Source organism: Epinephelus fuscoguttatus, linkage group LG6 (genome assembly GCF_011397635.1).
Source record: "Epinephelus fuscoguttatus linkage group LG6, E.fuscoguttatus.final_Chr_v1".
In the NCBI taxonomy this organism is placed as follows: Eukaryota; Metazoa; Chordata; class Actinopteri; order Perciformes; family Serranidae; genus Epinephelus; species Epinephelus fuscoguttatus.
The window spans coordinates 39728476-39748484 of record NC_064757.1 but is presented as its reverse complement, the minus strand read 5'-3'; the positions used below and the strand labels follow the sequence as shown (position 1 = coordinate 39748484).

General features: G+C 40.3%; 1 protein-coding gene across 1 annotated transcript in view; it reads right to left on the bottom strand.

The window, feature by feature from the left end:
* Positions 1 to 20009, bottom strand: part of adamts3 (ADAM metallopeptidase with thrombospondin type 1 motif, 3) — a 222900-nt gene that overhangs the window by 33196 nt on the left and 169695 nt on the right. Inside the window, exons 16-17 of the mRNA XM_049578474.1 lie at positions 17920 to 18000; positions 8917 to 9080 (exon numbers count right to left, since the gene is read on the bottom strand). Coding sequence (XP_049434431.1) covers positions 8917 to 9080; positions 17920 to 18000 — 245 coding nt within the window. The remainder of the gene's footprint in view (positions 1 to 8916; positions 9081 to 17919; positions 18001 to 20009) is intronic.

Sequence of the window (20009 nt, the reverse complement as noted above, 5' to 3'; positions counted from 1 at the left end):
AAAACCCCACACATTACCATTATAGCATCACATTCTATGCAGAGTATTTGCATTAAAACACTCAGTGTGCAAATTACTGCAAATAAAAGCGTTGTATTGAATTTCAAGAGACAGGAAAATAATGCAGGAGCACTTTCCATAATTTCAACTCATGTCTCCGTGACAACTAGAACATGGCGTCAATGCGAGGGGGTAATTGGTTAAAGACAGGACAGGGAATCATCAGACAGTAGAACAGTTCATGCACAAGATATGACTGAACCCACGGGGGCATTGAGAAATGTTTTCTCTCTGATCTGCTGTATCTGAGCTTTTCTCTGGATCAGACAGATTTACCCCAGGTAAAAGACTGTTGCACTGTGGATCAGAGAGTTCAATTACTAATGGAAACTTCAGGCAGAATAAAACCCCCTGCAGGAGCAATGAAACCAAGAACGTGAGAACAGGTGTTGGTGTGGGTAATATGTTTGAAGGGTTAACACACACACACACACACACACACACACACACACAGACTTCAACTGTCAATTTAGGCTGAGAAAAAAAACAGAAAACTGTATGTGGACTGTATACTTTTTATATCATTATGTGATGCATATAATCTAATAATTCATGGTATAATCTGTGAGCTGTGGATCAAAGTCAGCGCTGAAAATACCCTCAGCTGGTTTATGGTCCAACTGATATTACATGTAGTCATCCAAAAATAATGTTGAAGTATTTTTTATTTAATTGTTAACATTGTTTTATTATTATTCAACCACCTGCCTTACAGACATTAAAACCTGGATGCAGAATTTTTTCGAAACCCAAATGGAATAAGTCTAATATCTTAATTATTGGCCCAGACTCAGGTGGCGTGGTTAGCATTGTCGCTTCACAGCAAGAAGGTTCCTGGTTTGAACCTAGGGTGGTTGGTGACTCTAAACTGGCCAGAGGTGTGAATGTGAGTGTGAATGGTTGTCTGTCTCTATGTGTCAGCCCTGTGATGGTCTGGCGATCTGTCCAGGGTGTACCCCGCTTCTTGCCCAGTGTCAGCAGGGCTAGGCACCAACCCCTCCGCGACCCCCAAACAGGATAAGCAGTTATGCCCCACACAGGATTTTGCAACCAATATTGAAGGCTCCATCCAGAGCATGTGAGCAGAGCGGGGAGCGGGAGGATTTTGTGTTGAGCGAGGAGCAGCTATTTTTTTTAAAAGGTGGAGCGGAGCCTTATCTCTGGCTCCAATTTCACTCCGGTCGCTCATGCCCCACCCAGAATGCATCTTTGTACCTGCGCACACCCACATTATTTTCTTTCAAAACTATGGAGTTTACTGTGTACTTCAGAAAAGAAAACTGAGAAGAGAAGCAGCAGTATCTTGGAGAACGTTCCCTAACTGCAGGGAGAGGCGAGAGGGCTTCCCCGGAGGTCGGCCGCTTAACCCGGTCCGTCTCCTCCACACTTTGACTTATTTCCACCCTGCCAGCGGTACTGTTGTGAACGGTCCCTAACTGCGGGGAGAGGAGAGAGGGCTTCCCCGGAGAATCTACCAAGCTCATGTTTTATTTGTGAATAGAAGATTACAGGTTAGGGTAGTACGACACAGTTTTTTTGAGTGGAGTGGTGAGCAAGTGGAGCGGGATAAAATTTATGATGGAGCGGAGCGAAGAATGCGCAGAACCAAGCAGAGCGGACGAGCAGCACAAAGGTCTGCGAGCGAGGAGCAGAAATTTCCACCCGCTCCGCTCACATGCTCTGGCTCCATCGTCATCCCTCCACCCAAATCTGCAAAATTTGAGTTCTATACCTCTGTAACATTGCCCGTCTCTGACCCTCACTGCCCCCTTCTGCTGCAGAAACACTCATCCATGCAGAAACAACGTCCGAAACCAACTGTAGTGTGTACTGAACTCTGCCGAGTTCCCCATTCCTCCACGACCTTCACTGGCTCCAGGTCAAACACAGGAAAAACTTCAAGATTCTACTCAAGACCTAAAAGACCCTCAACAACCTGCTGCCCCCTTATCTCTCTGACCTCCTACACCAGCACACCTGCTCTCATTGTCTCCACTTTGCTGACACCAACCTCCTATAAATCCCCAGGACCAAGCGCTGAACATGGGTGGACGGGATGTCTGTGAAGATTCTCAGTCATCCAGGTCATGGTAATCATAAGTGCTCTATCGTAGGCAACTGGACTTGCTTGAGTTTCTTCCAAGAAGCTATTCCTTGTGTCGCAGGAGTGTCTGAGAAACTCAGGAGGATCTTCAACAAACACTGCATCCCTGTGCACTTCATACCCAGCAACACACTGAGACAGAAGCTTGTCCACCCTAAGGACAAAACACCAAATCTATCTAAAGGAGAAGGGACACTCTTTCAAGGACAGCAATGTTTTTGTCTTGGCCAGAGAAGACAGGTGGTTTGAAAGAGGCGTGAAAGAAGCCATCTACGTCAAACTGGAACAACCATAGTTGAACAGAGGAGATGGACTATGACACCAATTATCACCCACCTACAGTTCAGTCTTGGGATCCCTTCCCAGATGACTTAACACCCATTCACACCTTGACCCATCTAACGCTAATGACACAGACGATGCCCGCGTGGGTCAACAACTCTCATGTGATCTCAATGACTCTGTAAGGGTTCGCACTCACACAGGGTTTATAGCCTGCAACTACGCACCAGTCCGTTCGAAATGAAGAAGCCTCTTGGATGAGAGGTGACACAGGGTGTTTGTAGTTGCTGCCCCCTCTCTGTGGAACTCACTGCCTAACCAGATCAAAAATGCCAAAACCTTTATAACCTACCTCTTCAGGCTTGCCCCCCCCCCCCCCCCCCAAACACACACTCAATATGTTTTATTGTGCGTCCCTATCGACCAATCACCAATCACTGTTGTTTTCACGAGGACCTCCCTCTCCTCTTTGTTGTTGCAATATGACAATTTATTTTTAAAGGTTTATCTTTCTCAAACGTGAGTTAATTCCAGCATGCACATCCTCCCAGCTCATAACGCTGCAGGACCACAGTCAATACAACAGCCTCTATGAAGCTGCTGTGGCTCAGGAGAGAGATGCTGTCTACCAATTAAAGGCTGGCGGTTTGATCCCTGGCTCCTGCAGTCTACATGTTAAAGTATCCTTGGGCAAAATACTGAGCCTTAATTGCTCCAGATGGATGTGCCATTGGTGTGTAAGTGTGCATGAATGATTATCTGATGAGCAGGAGTGTGTGAATGGGGTCAATGGTGCCTGTAGTGTTAAGCACTTTAAGTGTTTGCTAAGACTAGAGAAGCGCTTTTTTAATGCAGTCCATATACCATAATAAGTTTTTTAAATTAGTGGCTCATTAGGGTTGTTTTCACACTTGGTCCTCTTTAGCCCTCTGAGCGGAGACATTGCAGTGACTCAGCATTTTTTGTGCACAAGTGAAAACTCCAAGAGAACTCAGCACCTCGGGTTCACTTTGCTCTTTGCCGTTGTATTTAACCCTCTAAATCACATGCTGTTGACCTGGCCTGAAAAAAACAGACAAAACCTCGTCGGCCTGTAACGCTTGCAAGGACACAGGATGAGGAGTAGTTTGGTCCATGGAAGATACTGCACGTCTCCAGATGTTGAGTGTAGAATACATCAAACAGCAACAGTCTACAGCACAGACACTAAGGTTTTCCTACAATATCAAGTACATCTGAAAGCGATGTGCCACGTCAAAGTAAAAACAAAACTATATCAATATACATCTCATATATAGTGTGAACAGAAAGAGGACTGAGACCCCATCAGAGCTGAAGTTGACCAGAAAGAGAACCCAGTCCTCTTTCAAATGAACTGACAATGTGAACACACAAAAAAACAGAGTCCTTTTTCTGTTGGTGCACTTTAAGGGTGTTTTCACATTTAGTTCTTTTTAAATGAACTGATCTCTGTCTTCTTAAATGCACCAAAAGGTGGACCAACAGAAAATGAACTCAGCTCAGTGTTTCTGTGCTGTAGACTGTTGCCGTTTGATGTTTTCTACATTCCTCAGTAAATTCTGTGGACCAAACTACTCCTCGTCCTGTGTCCTTGCAAGCTTTACAGGCTGACGTAGTTTCGTCTGGTTTTTCAAGCGTCCCAGTCCACCAACATGTGATTTAGAGGGCCGAATACAACGCCAAAGAGCAAAGCGAACCTGGAGCACTTGTGTTTACAAGGCTCAGGTCAAGTGAACCACACCACAGACTTGAAGCGAACTGAACTCATACTGTACCACTTCCCGAGGTGGTCCGAGATCGGTTTGCTTCACATGATCTGAGTTCTCTTGGTGTTCACATGTGCGCAAAAAATTCTGAGTCACCGCTCCGAGGCTGTTTAGAGGGCTGAAAAGGACCAAGTGTAAAAACACCCTTAGATGCATATGGTTGAGATGATACAACAGAGTCTCAAGCTAGTTTAGCTCAAATTTTTCATCATTATGTGCTACCACTGACTAGCTAATTTGCTAACTAGCTCGTAAACTGACAATAGCAGTGAACGTTCCCCGGGTGTATGTTTGTTTGGTCGCTTATTCAGGCAGCAGAGACGCAGAAGAACAGTGCTCATGTCTCAAAATTAGATAAAAATCAAATTTAGCAGGGGAGCTAACCTGGGCTGTTCACAGTCTGTGTCGTTCTCTAAAATACAGCGCGTTATTGATATGTTAATCTAATGTGATCTTTTATATAAATTTTGCAGATTAGTTTCATAGAAATCTTCTGTCGTGACTTCTTTCTGCTACATTCACTAAAAACACAAAAGATATGTTGTCATGCAGCAGGACATGATTTAATGACAGATCATTATTAATCCATCAGTGAAATGAAAGCAGAAATTAACTGGGTGTGTGTAATGGAACATTCAATTCAATAGTGTAGACAACTCACCAGATATCAGTGTTGAAATACATCATTCATGAACAATGGATTATAACTGAATGCCCCATGAATAGAACATTTGCTCTAATTTTGCCATTTGAAATAGACCTGCTTTGTAACATTACAATTTACATGTATCCTCCAATTTGCTGCCAAACTGAATATGAATAATAATTACTGAAATGATTCATCAAAGAAGCAGAAAACTCCTGAAGCCACAGGATTTCGCCTCCATTTTTTAATCAACTACTCCTCTCATGAGATTGCTTTTCAGAGAAACACTGTTCATGATAAGAACTGTATATTAACCTCTGTCAGATCTGATATTATCCGCAGTATGTTTGAAACAAAATGTCTGTAATTATTACCCTTCATAATATGGAGAGTTAATGCACACTGAATGGTTATTTAGAAAATCTTTCTGATGTAATGGAATTAAAGGTGGTGTCCCTGGGGAAAACAATATTCTATAAAGGAAAAAACACTTAATCAAAAAGAAAATATATTTTTATGACATTAATCATTCATGACATTGACGCGTCAAAGAGACCACTCAACAGAAACAAGACAAAAAGAAATAAATACTCCTATTAAAGCTCATTTTGTTTGATATAACTGTATCATTTAATTACTTCGTTGCATGACTGAAAGAAAAAAAAACCTTTTGAAACCTTTGAAGTTTCCACTTCAAAAATGATTTCATGATAAAACAGATTATTTTACACCACTGTGAAAGATAATGCATAAAAAGTGCCATGGGTAGATTCACTATTTAATTCAGATTTCACGGCTTTTTCTGTGTCTGTTTTTTCAGGCATGGTTTTCTCAGGAATCCCCGTGGAGCTGGGGGATTTGTTAAAGGGGAAACTGCATTTTTTAAAAGACTAAATGGCCCTCTTTGTGACAATCTGGGTGTTCTGGGCATTGTCTTCCATTTTACCGAATTAACTGTCCTCATCCCTGTCGGGGTGACTGAAGGACAGTAGAGGCCTTTCACACATTTAACTTGTGACATTCTTGGTTTCATCAATCTGATAAAGTGCTTTTGTCTCAGTCAGACACACACTATGGTTCAAATGTTTGTAAACACCTGTTATATCGACATTTCTTTTCTTTCCTTCAATAATGGCTCTTTTAACTTCCATTATGCTGATTCCCCACAGTGCTGCAAGACAGGGGAGAACACAGCCTGAACTTGTTAATTTAATTTGATTTTTAGTCCAGAAAAAAAATCAGTGACCCTCGGACATTATTGAACTACAACTGTGCAAATGGGCTCTGAATATTTAGTTTGTCTGTTTTTCTGCCCTCAGCAGTCTACTCAGTGGTTAGATTGACACGGTCGGTCCATAGTGTGTTCAGTTGATAGTTCAACAGTGCGAACCCTGGACCCCGGGTCCTTGACAGGGGGTCCTTGGTCTTCAGAGTTTCTGCAGCGGGGCCACAGAATTACCTCTTGATAATTTTCTCAACGTTTTGATTTAGATTTTATTCTTTAGAAAGTAAAATGTGTCTAAAAATACGCATTAACATGAATCCAGCATATTATTAGTGAAGAAAAATTGTCATATTCATTAAACCTATTTAATGTATAGTACAACATTAATGATGACCTGTTATCCATGAAAAAACTATGCGCTAAATCACTGTGCAGCACTTTTTTTTTCACCAAAAATTGGCCAATTAGCTGTTTGTTACCAGTATGTCAAGTGTACAGACATTCTTATGAGCCAAAATGACCCAATTTGTAATTTTTTCAAAGACTCTGACACACCGTCCACCTCAGAAACCACTGGTGAAAATGCAGAAGGTGAGGCTAATGCAGCTCGCCATGCTACAACTGCTGCTGTCACAACAGCTACAGGCAATTATATACATATAATACAACTACAATATATGTGTAGTTGTATGCCCTACTACAATATATGTAGTAGGGCATCCATTCTCCATCTCTCCTTCGGCAAAGGGTTCCTTGGCCTGAAAAACGTTGAAGAGCCCCTGCCCTTGGGGACAATTCCAGCTTGTTATGGGCATCACTGTGTGCCTGACAATGACACAGGAACCTTGTTTCATTTACAACCCCTGTTCTAAAAATGTTAGACACTTTGTAAAACGTATTAAAAAAAAAAAAAGTAATACTTGTAGAAGCCTTTGTTTGCAATGCCTGCTTCAAGACTCTTCCTGCATGAAGAAACCAATTTCACACAGTGTTCAGATGGGATTTTGGCTCATTCTTCAACACACACAGTCTTTGAATCTTGAAGATTTTGGGGCGCCCACTTGTGAATCTTGAGAAAAAAATTCACCTTTGAAACTTTAACAATTAATGTCTTCAATTCCCAAACACTAACTGTGTGTGGTTAAAAGAAAAGGTGATGTAACATGGTAATAAACATGCCCCAGACCCAGCTTTTCTGGAGCATGTTACAGACATCAGTCTAAGACGGAGTGTATATTTACAAAAAAAGGAAAAAAGACAATAACATTTATCAGTTTTTTCATTGAATACATTGTCTTTGTTCTGTATTCAATTCAATATAGGTCAAAAAGCACTTGCAAATCTATTTTTATTTACGTTTTACACAGCGTCATAACTTAATTTGGAATCAGGGTTGTAAATCTGCACACGTTTTGATGCTAAGCCTTCAGTTTCTTTCACCAATGATTGGTGATTTCCTCCATTTTTATCGAACTGCTGCTCAGAAGGACCTTTCTCTGTTTTAATTGTCAGTCAAATTCAAAATAACATCTATTTGTAAAGAGGACTTTGTACACTTTAAAAGCATAAAGAGCTTTCACAAATATAAAGTAAACCTCTCAGCTGTCTGACTGGGCCCATCAAGTGTTTCATGGCAGGAGATTTCAAGCTTTTAACAGCAGTGTTTGTGTCCATTATGTAAATGTAACGTTGTGGCTTTATTCAGACTTGGCAGGACCGTTGCAGAAAGAGCCTCTTCATGGAAACAGTTATAAGTTAAAAAGTAAAAATATCAAAGAAGATGAATGTTTTTTGTTTTCTCACATGCGTTTTCTCTCTCTTCACCTCAATGAGACTTCTGACTTCTTCATTGTCAAAAGTGACTTACTGCTCAACTATGTGAATCATGTTTAATTTTTCATCCTCTCTGAGTCTACCTTGGCCCTTGAGGCAGTGAAACAACAGCTCCTAAAGGGACAGGTCACTCCAAAGTCAAAAATACACATTTTGTTCTTTTGCCTGTAGAGCATTCAAAATGCATGCTTGCAATTACTTTCTAATGCAGCAGGAGCAGTAAACTCCAGTAAATAGTCAGCACCAGAATGTTTCGCTAACCTGCACAACATCAGACGTTGGTGTGAGTTATGGGCTGTAACTTGGCGGTAAATAAGCAGTCGTGTGTGTCTGACTGTGGACGGTGGAGCCTTTGAATGAATTTGTGGAGTTTGAACAGAAATGCATGATTGTAAATGTTTGGAAATGATTTGTAATGACAAATTATCTACTTGTTTCACTAGTTACAAGTAGAAAAAAAATTGGCCTGATGAAATATTTATACAATTGCTCACCTTGATTCTAATTTATAATATCTGTATTTGCTTGATTGATTAGTTTAAAGAGAAAAAAATCATCTTGACAGAAAGTTATGACTAAAAGTTGACTTAAATGTCATGAATTTTCATTGACTAAAACTTTTTTTGAGTTGACCACAACCAGACTAAAACTATGAAAGATAAATCTGACTTAAATGTGTCAAAAACTAACACATTTTTTCGTGTCAAGACAGAGACTAAATCTAAAATAGCTGCCAAGTGAATGTTATTTCCAAACTACTTATGAGCCTGATACTACGGTTGTTGTTACTGTTAAAAAAAGCTGTTCAAAAGGCTATAATTACAATGTATAATTACTATCTATAGATAGTTCTAGAAAATTAGTGAGACTAACAGACTGAAGTGAACTGCTGACCTTCTTATTTTATACAGTGCTCAGTGTCAAGCAGATAAGCCTTTAGATTAATTATAATGTAACAAGAAGGAGTAGGTTTCATTACCAGAACCACGACAGGGTCATGCAGAGGTCCGTCAGTGTGCAGCGTCTCCACGTCCTCCTCGATAATGTAGTGCCACTCCACGCCCAAGTCAATGAAGCTTCTGGACTGGACCTCCTCTCCTTTCCCGTTGAGAATGTAATGTCCTGTCGCCTGATTCTTGATCGCTGTAATCAGTCATTTGGTTATGAGTCACTGACAGACAAATGGCTTTGCTCTATGAATTACAAACTTTCTGAATTATTCACTGAGATAAAAAAAAATTGAATTGTGTCTAGAAAGGTTGATTCGTGGGATCTGTCTAACCCCTGGCACATTATGATGGGTAATGACATTATGTCTGACTAATGCTGTAATTGATACAATTTAAACAAGCTGACAAAACTTGTCAGAGGTGACAGGCTGAGATGAAAATGAGCTCGTTTGCCGGCTGCTTTAAATACACCTGATGCATTTTAAAGCAAAAGAGTGTCAATTAGAATATGCTTAAATGACCCACATCTGTGCTGCACATCATTCCTTCTGGTGCTCAAGTCTTACACTTACACCTGCGGTATCTTACAGAACCAGCTTTGTCTTTTTTAAATGTTTGGTTTTTTTTTTTCTTTTTTAATGTCCTGCAGATTTTTATGAAAATAAAACTGCTTATATAAAAATTGGATCATGCAATACTTAAATATATTAAGATTTGTTTTTATAGTTAAGGTTGTTGATCACATATCCTCCTGAGACCCTGTGTCCTCATATGAGGACATCACATTTTGGGTTAACTTGACCTTATACTTAATCTGACTTCACTCACTTCACCTCGTTCGTGGACACTTTATGTGCCATCTAGTGGTAGTAAGAGCACAATACACTAATCCACGTTTAAACAAGATGGCAGCCATCTTTGCCAAGTCAGTCTGCAGCCGATCCAGACACAAAAGTGGTCAAGGTACACACTAAATATGTTTTCCAAACAAATATAACATGCTAACGTTAGCACAAGCCTATGGCATTTTACACTGTATAAGGATAAATCAACCATTTATTGTTTCTTTTCTGTGAAATCAAAATAAATAAAGCTTTGTTTCCACTGAGGGAAATGGTTTCAGCTCACAAAAATAGACAGGAGGTCTGCGTCCCCACGATGTGTAGTTACATTTCTGGGGAAGTGCAGGTCAGGCTATGCCGTAGGTTCTGCGTTGACTTGACGAATAAGTATGAATCCCGCTTTAGGAGCAATTGGAATTTTAATTACTAAGTACAAAAGTGGCAACATTTCCCTTCATCGGCTTTCTGACACTATTCTTACACTGTACTTAATTTGAACTGTAGCATTTAGATGCATCATTATTTTCCAACATCTGCCCACAAATGAACTTAATTGTTGCTGCTATCAAAAAAACTTTACTTTAGCACTTAGTGTCAGCAGTTGGAAAAGTTTAGTACAAAGTTATAGAACTGTAATGAAGCAGGAGATTAATGGGAACTGTGGTTATGCATTTGCAAATGAAAAACAAAAAGGATCATTAACTGTTTCTCATTTTACATCTGCATCTAGTGTTGAACTGTATCTCATATCAGTGAGCACAGTTAAGTGTTAGCTTGGAGCACCAGAATAAAAGGATTTTAAAAGGTGAGTCCCTGAAGTGCAGCAAACTTGCTCTTTTCCATTAAAACCCGAGCTCTAATTCAAGTCTTTACAATCACACTTGTGTCTGTGTGAAGTCACGATGAATACATTCCCTATACTCAGCTCGTCCACAGTACATATATGAAGTATTGGAACTGACAGAGATGCAGGACTTACAGCAGGAAACTACAGAGCCACTAGTCCTTGAAAAGTAAGAAGGTCAGAAAAATCTTCAAAGTGATCCATCAGCTCATGTCATCATCTCATAGATAATGACAGTGACAAGAAGGATGGATGATGTCTACAACACTACAGCAGAGAAAAAAGTCTGATGCTAAAACTGACGGCGTAAGATTCATCAGGAGCCAGATGTACACTCTGTACAATCTATATAAAACCCATTCATTGTGTATTTTTACACTCCCGCTTCTGCAGTGGAGAGTTTCTTTCTTTTCTTCCGCAGCTGCACAATTTGGTCAAAATAAGGGTTGACCAGGTCTCACAGACGGTTCTCAGTGATTGATGCTCTGTGATGATAGAAGCAATTTCATCTGGCACAGCCCAGCTCTCTCCTGAAGCACACAGACAATATTTCTTCCACAGCAGCTGCTAACATTCACACTGACCGGTCACTAGGACTTTCAGCTTTATGAAAAAGCAGGAGAATGCTCCATCACAGACAATCACAGCTCCAGAAGGGTGTGTAGTATTGTGGTTGCACTTTCAAAGGTCCAATATTATACTCATATTCAGGTTTATACTTGTATTTTGGGTTTCTATTTTGAGAGTGTGGCTTCTTGTCTTAATCTTAAAAAAACCCACATTATTTTCCTGATACTGTCTGTCTGAATGTATCTGTAACCACCCTTTGTCTATAACGCTCTGTTTTGCTATCTTTATACTGTTTCACTGGAATTACATTGCTAGCATTGCTAGGCTTAGGTCCATGTTTACGGCCCGTCCACTAATGTCACAAAAAATACAATACAATGTTTTTGTTTCAAACAGTCTAAATCCTCCTGAGACCCTGTGTCCTCATCTGAGGACATCACATTTTGGGTTTGCTGGTTCTTCTTCTTTATTCTACCCAACTCAGACCTGTTGTCCTCCTTGGTGGACAATTTGTGTGCCATCTAGTGGCAGTAAGAGCACATTACACTGATCTAATGGATAAACAAGGTGGCAGCCATCTCTGCGAAGTCAGTCTGCTGCCGATCCCAACACAAAAGGTGACAAGATCCAAAACCTGATCACATCTAATGGTTGAAACTTGTTTATTTATGATAAGTAATGGTTGTAGTTTTCTATGCCACTGATATGCAATTTGACCAATTTTAGAAATGGTAGCAGGCTAAGAGAAGAAAGTAATCGTTTTAATACAACTTGTCATTAGCTTGTTTGAGGATGTTCAGACTTTAAAATTATCTTTCTATAGCATCAGTGATAGAGAAAGTATTCAGATCCTTTACCAACCCGGTCTCACTCCAAAGTCGTCAAAAACAGGCGCTTGGTCAGTGACTTCCAGCACCAGACACAGACAAAAAAAGCCGTCCTTTCACGTCGGCATGATACATGTGCTTCCCTTAAGACAGTAAAGCCAAGCCCTGCCCTTTTTTAAAAACAATCCAACCATGTGCTTTTGTTGCAAACATAACCACGTGCGATTGTTGCTGAAGGAAACAAAGACCCATTGTTTTAACATCGTTACATTATTTAAACTATGACACCAATGTATAAGCAGCATTCTATAGTTATAGGAGGTTGAGGTAGTTTTAAGTACTTTATACAGTAAGATACTTAAATCCTTGTCCCAATGTGGGATCTGGCCCCTCAAAAAGATCACCAGATAAAGTTTGTGATGTTATCATACTAGTAGACAGAGGAGGGAAGTCAAAGCAATGAGAGAGGGACTAACACATCGTTGGTTTTTGTCTTGTCGTAAGAGTTTTTGAAAATACGAAAAATACAGAATAACACCAGCCTTAAAGCCGACCTCACAGACCTGTGTTCCCTCTCAGGCATGCTGTAGCTGATGTAGCATGAATCTTTACTGATGAGACAACTATTGTTCCCTTATTGAGTGCTCTGCACGTTCAAGATGATGTACATCGACCTCGCGCCATGACTCAGCTGTTAGAACAAGCTGATGAAGCTGTTTCTGAAAGTATTTTTTCGAAGTAATCCAGGACAGATTCAAAAGCCTTCATTGACAGTAGGGAGTCAATTAAATGGTGAGGTTATTTCTGCCATCACACGTGAAGTTTACACTGGAAACAAAAGTTACTGAAATCTAAAACAGCTGTCAACAATAGTCTTTTAAGTGTAACAACAGCTGTGCAGTTTTTAAAATAAGGCAACACGTGATGAATATTTATTCCAAATTTGTTAAATGGCTCATATACACTTTCTTTAACAATTTAGGGTTATAAACCTGAAGAACATTCCCGGTGTTAGACCCATTTGCAGCTTGAAATAACTTGAATAAATCCCTCACCCTGTGGGCCCACCACCTGCAGGGACTGGCATTGGGGCCGGGTGCATTGTGTGCCAGGTGGCAGGCAGTGGCAGGCACCTGGGCATGCTGACCCCTGGTGTCGCAGACTGGCTCGGGGGATGTGGGAAGTCACTTTTTTGGAGCTGGAGCTGGTGTGGGAGGTGGAGCGGTACCAACTAGATATAGTTGGGCTCACCTCTACGTGCGGCGCCAGGGGCTGGAGTTGCTCAGGATGAGAGGCGCTGGGTGGGTGCGGGGATGCTCACAAGCCCGGCTGAGCGCCACTGTGTTGGAGTTCTTCCCGGGGAACGAGAGGGTCGCCTCGATGCGACTATGAGTCACTTAGAGGCGGATTCTGACTGTTGTTTGTGCATATGAACCCAACGGCAGTTTGGAGTACCCGGCCTTCTTGGAGTCTGGGGGGGGGGGAGTCCTGGAAAGGGTACTGGCCGGGGACGCCAAAGTTCTCTCAAGGCTTCCTTTGTCTTTCTATTCTAATCATCTTCTCCCTCATACATGCCATACATGCCAGTACTGCCCTAGAATTACTTGCTCAACAGCCTATGATTGAGTCTGATTGGAGATTGAGCTGGAAAAGTTCTTCTGCCTGTCAACGTTTATCAAGAGCACCATAGACAGGGGAGGAGAAGGATGAAAATTAGAGGCAATCATCAATAATTCTGAGCTTCTGACATAATCTTCATCCTAATCAGCAGGGGTCAAGACCTTATAATAAGGCTTTGAAACGCATCCTGCTGGACCTAAATTTGATTTATGCATGAATGGAAGGTGAATGGCTTGGCTGTGGATTAACGAATGTGGTGAACACACCAGCTCCTCCATCAGTTTTTTATATCAGATAATAATCCCAGAGCAGGAAATAAAAAGACGCTTTTGATGGCTTCGGGCAGACACACTTCCTTATTATCACTCCCATGCATGAAAAATATAAAGTGACTCAGAGTGGAGGGACTATTTTTACTGACATAAGGGATGCATTCGCTTGCCCTGAAGTCCCGAGACACATTTGTGATATGCTAGTTTTGGGTATATTAATAAAACTGGCTTGGCTTGAGTTTAATACTCAGAGAGGGGAAAAAGGTCCTATTTCAAAGAATGACGTTCATATGTGACAAGCTCTTGTTTTTTTAAAAAAAAGAAAAACACAATTGTTGGTTTGTTAAATCTTTTCCATGATCAGCAATTATCCAATCAAGGCTTAGCAACTGTAATCAGGCACAGCAGCGCTATCAAGATTTGAATGTCTCCACATGCTTAAGCTGTATGGGGTGATTTGTAGCTCAAGGGCCCCTGTTAAAAGCTCTATAGCACATGGTGCAAGTGCATTTACAGCTTGTCAGACCCCACTTTTGCCAGTTAAATGGCACATTATCAGGGAGCACAGTAAGGTACAAGGGGCAAACAGGTTTATTTAGTCCCCTATTTAATCACAGGTGTGTCTGACATGAATTCAACCACTCAAAATGTCACCTCCCATTACCTTTAAAAGCCAGGTGCACCTGCAGCTTGCACACTGCTATTTACAGGTCAGATTTGGCAAATTGGAGGAACGAGCGGTTTCCTGCTGAGGGCAATGCAGCAAGAGCAGTGATGCCTCTGTAGCAAATATCGTGGGACATTTTAGCAGCAAGACTAAAAACTGTAAACTTGACAGAGGAAAGAGAACGAAACATTTAGCCTCTGAAACAATCAAGTAGCACTGCTCCTTGTGCCTAATGCACACATCTGTCTTAATGGGGAGTTGGACAGTTCTGCCAGGTTCACATTTTAGAGACTGTAATTTATATTTTCCTCATAAATGATGTATCATTTCACCCACCCCAACCGATCCATGCCTCCATATGAGAGTTTGGAGGCAAGATAATGGTACTAGTGGTGAAATGTAACTAAGTACATTTACTATATAGACGTTAAGGTGCCTCAAATTGTACCTAGGTACAAATAAGTATTTTCCTACTTCAAATCTTGTTTTGTTATAAATTAAACGACCCAACAGTTTATACGAATACAGCTGGAACAAAAACTCAATTTATCAATTTGTTGACTGACATAAAACTATTAGTAACTATATTTATAATTGCTGTTTTTCCTGCAAAAACATTTCATGGTTCCAGCTTCTCAAATGTGAAGATTTGCTGCTTTTTCTTTCAAAGTGTGACTTTGGGCATTTCTACCCATTTTCAGATCTTTTACAAACCTTTTCACAAACCAAACCTAATCAATTAATGAAAAAAATAACGCTAATAATGACAATTATTATTAGTTAATAATTCAAAATGAGCTCCATCTCAACAAACTACAGCAGTAAAATCCTGCTTACATTAATGCATAAGAAACAATTATCAATCAATAAAATATAACATCAATCTTATCAATTAAAATAATTTCAATTTATCCGTCATGGGGATGATTTTTCTGCCTGATTAGTACTTTGACTTTAAATACTTAAAGTACATATTCCTGATTACGCTTACATACTGTATTTTCACTTAAGTATGATTTTTAATACAGGACTTTTACTTCTAAGTACTTTTGCTGTGTGTTTTTAATACTTGTATTTAAGTAAATGATCTAAATATTTCCTCCACTTTTGGCTATCATATCAGAGTTTAGAATAAAAGCAGATCTTTTTTTGCTCTTTATTTGATTTGCTGTACCTTAGACAAACGTGTTACTCAATTTAGCACTGGGAATCCTTTACAAAATGTTTAAAGGCTCATTAAGTGCAACCTTGACTTTAGAAAAAGCAACACAGAAACAAAAGTGCATCATTTTGTAGATCTGTAGACTTCAGATCATGTATTAGTAAGTTTACTGTAAAGTTAAAATGTACTTTTAAATGTTATCTACCCTGCTGTATACAAATAATTACAGTTCGCGCCACATTTACCAGCTGTAGCCTTGAAGTAATGAACACATGAAAGCATCAATAATAATCCAATAACATAATAATATGATTCTGAAATGGGCAACCAGTGCTGTTACTTTTGCTATTTTAGGGATATTTTGATGCTATTACTTTAGTTCTTTTATTTCAGTCAGATTTTGAAAGCAGGACCCTTATTTGTAACGAAGTATTTTTACACTGTACTGCTGATTCTAAAACTGAAGAAAACACACCGCCCCTGGCTGAGGACATTGATGCTGACCTGTTTCACCTCATGGATGCTGAATAAAACATACTTTCCTCGGGCCACTCGCAAAACAAGAAACAAAAAGATAAGCCACCTCTTTCATGCTGTCAATCATCCGTCTGACAAAGTCCTTTACAGAGATCTGACAGCTGTTTCTTTAAAGAGAATAAATATTTTTCTGATGCGTTTTTCTGAACAGTCATGTTTGTACTTTGAGTTGTACGCTGATGCGCTAACTTACTGTGATATTGGTAGAAATTAACTTTGTAGGTCTTATAAGTTCAGTTTGTTCATTTCTATCTGTATTTATCAGTATTTCTTACTCTGACATTGGATAAAATGACAACTAACACCAAACTGTGGAGACAAAGTTAGAGACTAGCAGATGAAAGGGAGTCAGCTGATAGATCACATGATTCCTTTCTATGCAACCAATTGGTGAATCTCATTCAGGGCGCCCTATTCAAACTGCTCTGGCCTGCCTACTGTTGGTGCTTCCTCTGCAAGCTGCTTTGCAACCTGCCTCCACCCCAGCTCCTCCTTTTCATGCTGTGCCTGACATATCAATGTCATTTCTGTTCTGTTCCTGGGGTCTTTGCTGCTGCTCTCTCTGCCTTAGGCTTTCCATGTAGGCGTATGGAAGAGCAGAGAGGTGTGCTCTCCCTGCCTTAGGCTTTCTGTGTAGGCCTAGGAAAGGCAGAGAGCCCCCAGAACAGAGTCACATCACCTAATATAATTCTGCAAATGGAAATAAAGTTTTCTTTGACTAAAGTGGCCCAGACTGAAATAGACATTTGGAAATGTATTCATTGCTCAACTCAAAAGTTGTCAAAACTTTATATACTGTCTATGAAAAGATGAAGAACTCAGCAGGTCGATTTACAGGCTTTACTGCATTTTTTCTTTACTGTAGAGAGTTTTACCAATTTTTTGCAAATACAGTTGTTATTTGTGTTCTTCACTGTTTATCTTCTTTTACACTACAAGTTGACAAGCTAACAAGGCTACAGACAAGTAGCCCTTTAAGGCTTACATTTGTCTGTTGGTCACATGAATGTCACCTCTCTAAAGGACCTTGTGATTCTATAATAACACCACACTTCTTCCACTTTTACTCCGAAAGGACAACAGTCATAACTCCTGTAGCCACTACAGGTTTCGGTCATGTGAACATTTACACAACATATTAACATATGCCAGTGCTGGGCTGTTGTTTTTCTCTACTGTTCATACAATTCACGATTCTTTTCCTCTGACTCTGTGTTCAAAATGTTCTACACACAACCCTGCAGTAGTTACACTTGAATATGATTATGAAGGTATTTCATTATCATATTTTAGTTACACTTAAATATGATTATGATGGTATTTTATTCTGACTCATGCCATGTGTCTATTATTGTGGTCATGAAAAATGCTGCCTCTCTCTGAATGGGCTCGACTATGACTCTGAATTCACCTCAATGTATTCAAGAAAAATGCAGTCCTGAAAAAACTGCAGTCCCATTTTTGCAGCATAGAGAGATCCCAATAATCAAGACATCTTTCTTAGATGGACTGATAAATAATAAATGAGCAATATGACGACTAATTTTCTCTGCCAAAGAGGTGACGAGGAATAAATGATGCAAAGTCTATTATTTAAGGTTTGACAGCATATGTTCCCATCATGCTTCCAGGAAAGCATGAGGAGGATTTTTCCTCTGATTTTTATATATGTGTTAAGAAGTCACACTTACCAAGAATTTGAGGGGAGGCCTCGTGTTCTTGGATGATGACATGTCTAGCTCCAGGAGGAATGAGAAACATCTTAAGGTAACCTTTGCCAAGTTTGCAGCAGCAGCAGCCGCAGCAGAAGCAGAAGACGGAGGGTTAGGAAAGATAAAGACAGAGAGAGGTAGGTTAAGCAGAGACAGAAATAATAAGTTTGTTTGCAGTGGTGGACATCACGCTTGTTTCAGAAGTTTGGTTCTCTTTGCTCTACAGAGATGTTTGAAGAGGTTAAAGAAAATATCTACATGTCAGCTCTCCTCCTCGCTGTGGAAGCCTGCGGAGAAAACTTTCATTGAAACAGCCGTACACTCACATCCGTTGTGTCAAAGGACTCTCAGAGATATCAGTAATATCCTGCTATTATACATCTCTCTCAAATGAACTGCAACTTCCCCTCCTTTATTCTCACATTGATTATATGCAGACAGGATGTGAATGCCTTCAGCCATGTTTCAATGAGGCATCAGGAACAGGTTTTTCAGACTACAGAGCAGCAAAGTGACCTTCTGTCAGGGATGTCCACCACTCACAAACCTACCATGACTCACCCAGTACATTTCTAGAGTCTTCCGTTTCATTTAAAAACACATTTCGCGCTCCTTTGGGCAAAGAGAAGGCTCCTCTGGTCTTCCCTTCAAAGAGAAATGAATCAGTTAGTTCGTCTTGCAGCTTTTCCTCTCCTCACCGTTTCTCCGTCTCATTTTTCTCTGCAACAACATCACCTACAGTGGAGGCATGTTTAATTAGCATAGCAGGGACCAGAGGAATTCACATCGGATAAAGGAGGCAAACTATTTTTGCTGGCGGGGTGGCACTTGCCAATCACTAGGACTGAGCTGCAGCGCTGTAATTACTCGCCCCTAGATTTGACAGGCAGGCCCAAATACTCGGGTGCCTCCTGAGGCAGATGCAGCGCCTAGCTGAGGTGATTATAAATGCACTTGCACGCTGTCCCAGGGGTTCTCATGAGGTTACAACAGGTGGCTGCTCACTCTGCAGTACATTAAAGATGATAGACTGCAATCTAACTTTTGGAAAATTGCAAAAATGCCCCTCTCACTTCTGAGATAACATTTTGTGATGGCAGCCAATTTTGGCAACCACAAGCCGCTCGATAGGGATTACAGTTTGATCACAGAGTCTAAGTGCTAGACGTCTAAAAAGTCCCTTTGGGTGTGGATGCTCGGGTTAAACTGAGCATCAGTCGAGGTTCAATCAATCAGACTGGAAATAGCCAACGACATCCCAGACATTTTTGTCTGCATGAACACTTTAAAGTTAGTCTGTTAGGCTGTTAAAGCATGTATTGTTATTATTTATAATAAAAGACCAAAAAACTTCAAGAGAGTTTAAGAGACTTGACTGGATAGAGAGCCCGTCACAGTTACGACAGTCAAGTCAGACCTACATAGACACTGAATTAGTAACAAGGAGCAGAAGAAACAGCAGCTTACGTCACTCATGTCTCTAGGTCTCTACAGCATTAGGCATCCATCTGCACTACAAGCTGCACATACAACGCTAGGAAAGAAGTTGTGAGGGATTCAGTGACACTGGATACTTGCATATTGTGTTTTCCAACAAAGGGGTTTCTTTTTGGGCTCTCTTGCTTAACTGTTTCCCTGTTAAAAAACGTCAGTGGTTAAAAGAGAAAGAAAGAAATGATCACACTTTCAATAATCCTGAAACGGTTTGATGAAGCTGTCACGTCCAGGCTTGCAGAAAGTCAATTTTCATTTTTCTCTGAAGCTCTATACTGACTTTGTGACATCTGGTTGCTTAATAATTAAACTTAATGACAAGTTATTGGTGACAGATGAGGCTCATGAAACCGTTAAAGTAAATGCATTGGTCATTTCGTTTATTCTTCATGCTGGTGGTTAAAGTGAAGACAAATTTTTTAGAGAAGGAAATTAACCACTTACTCACTCATTCAGCTTAACACTGCACAGTGGGATGTGTGTGTGTGTGTGTGGCTTTGTGGCTGCAGAGTGGAGATAACCTGCTTCACTTGAAAAGGTTCAAATGAACTGGAGACACACTTTGTTTCTGAACT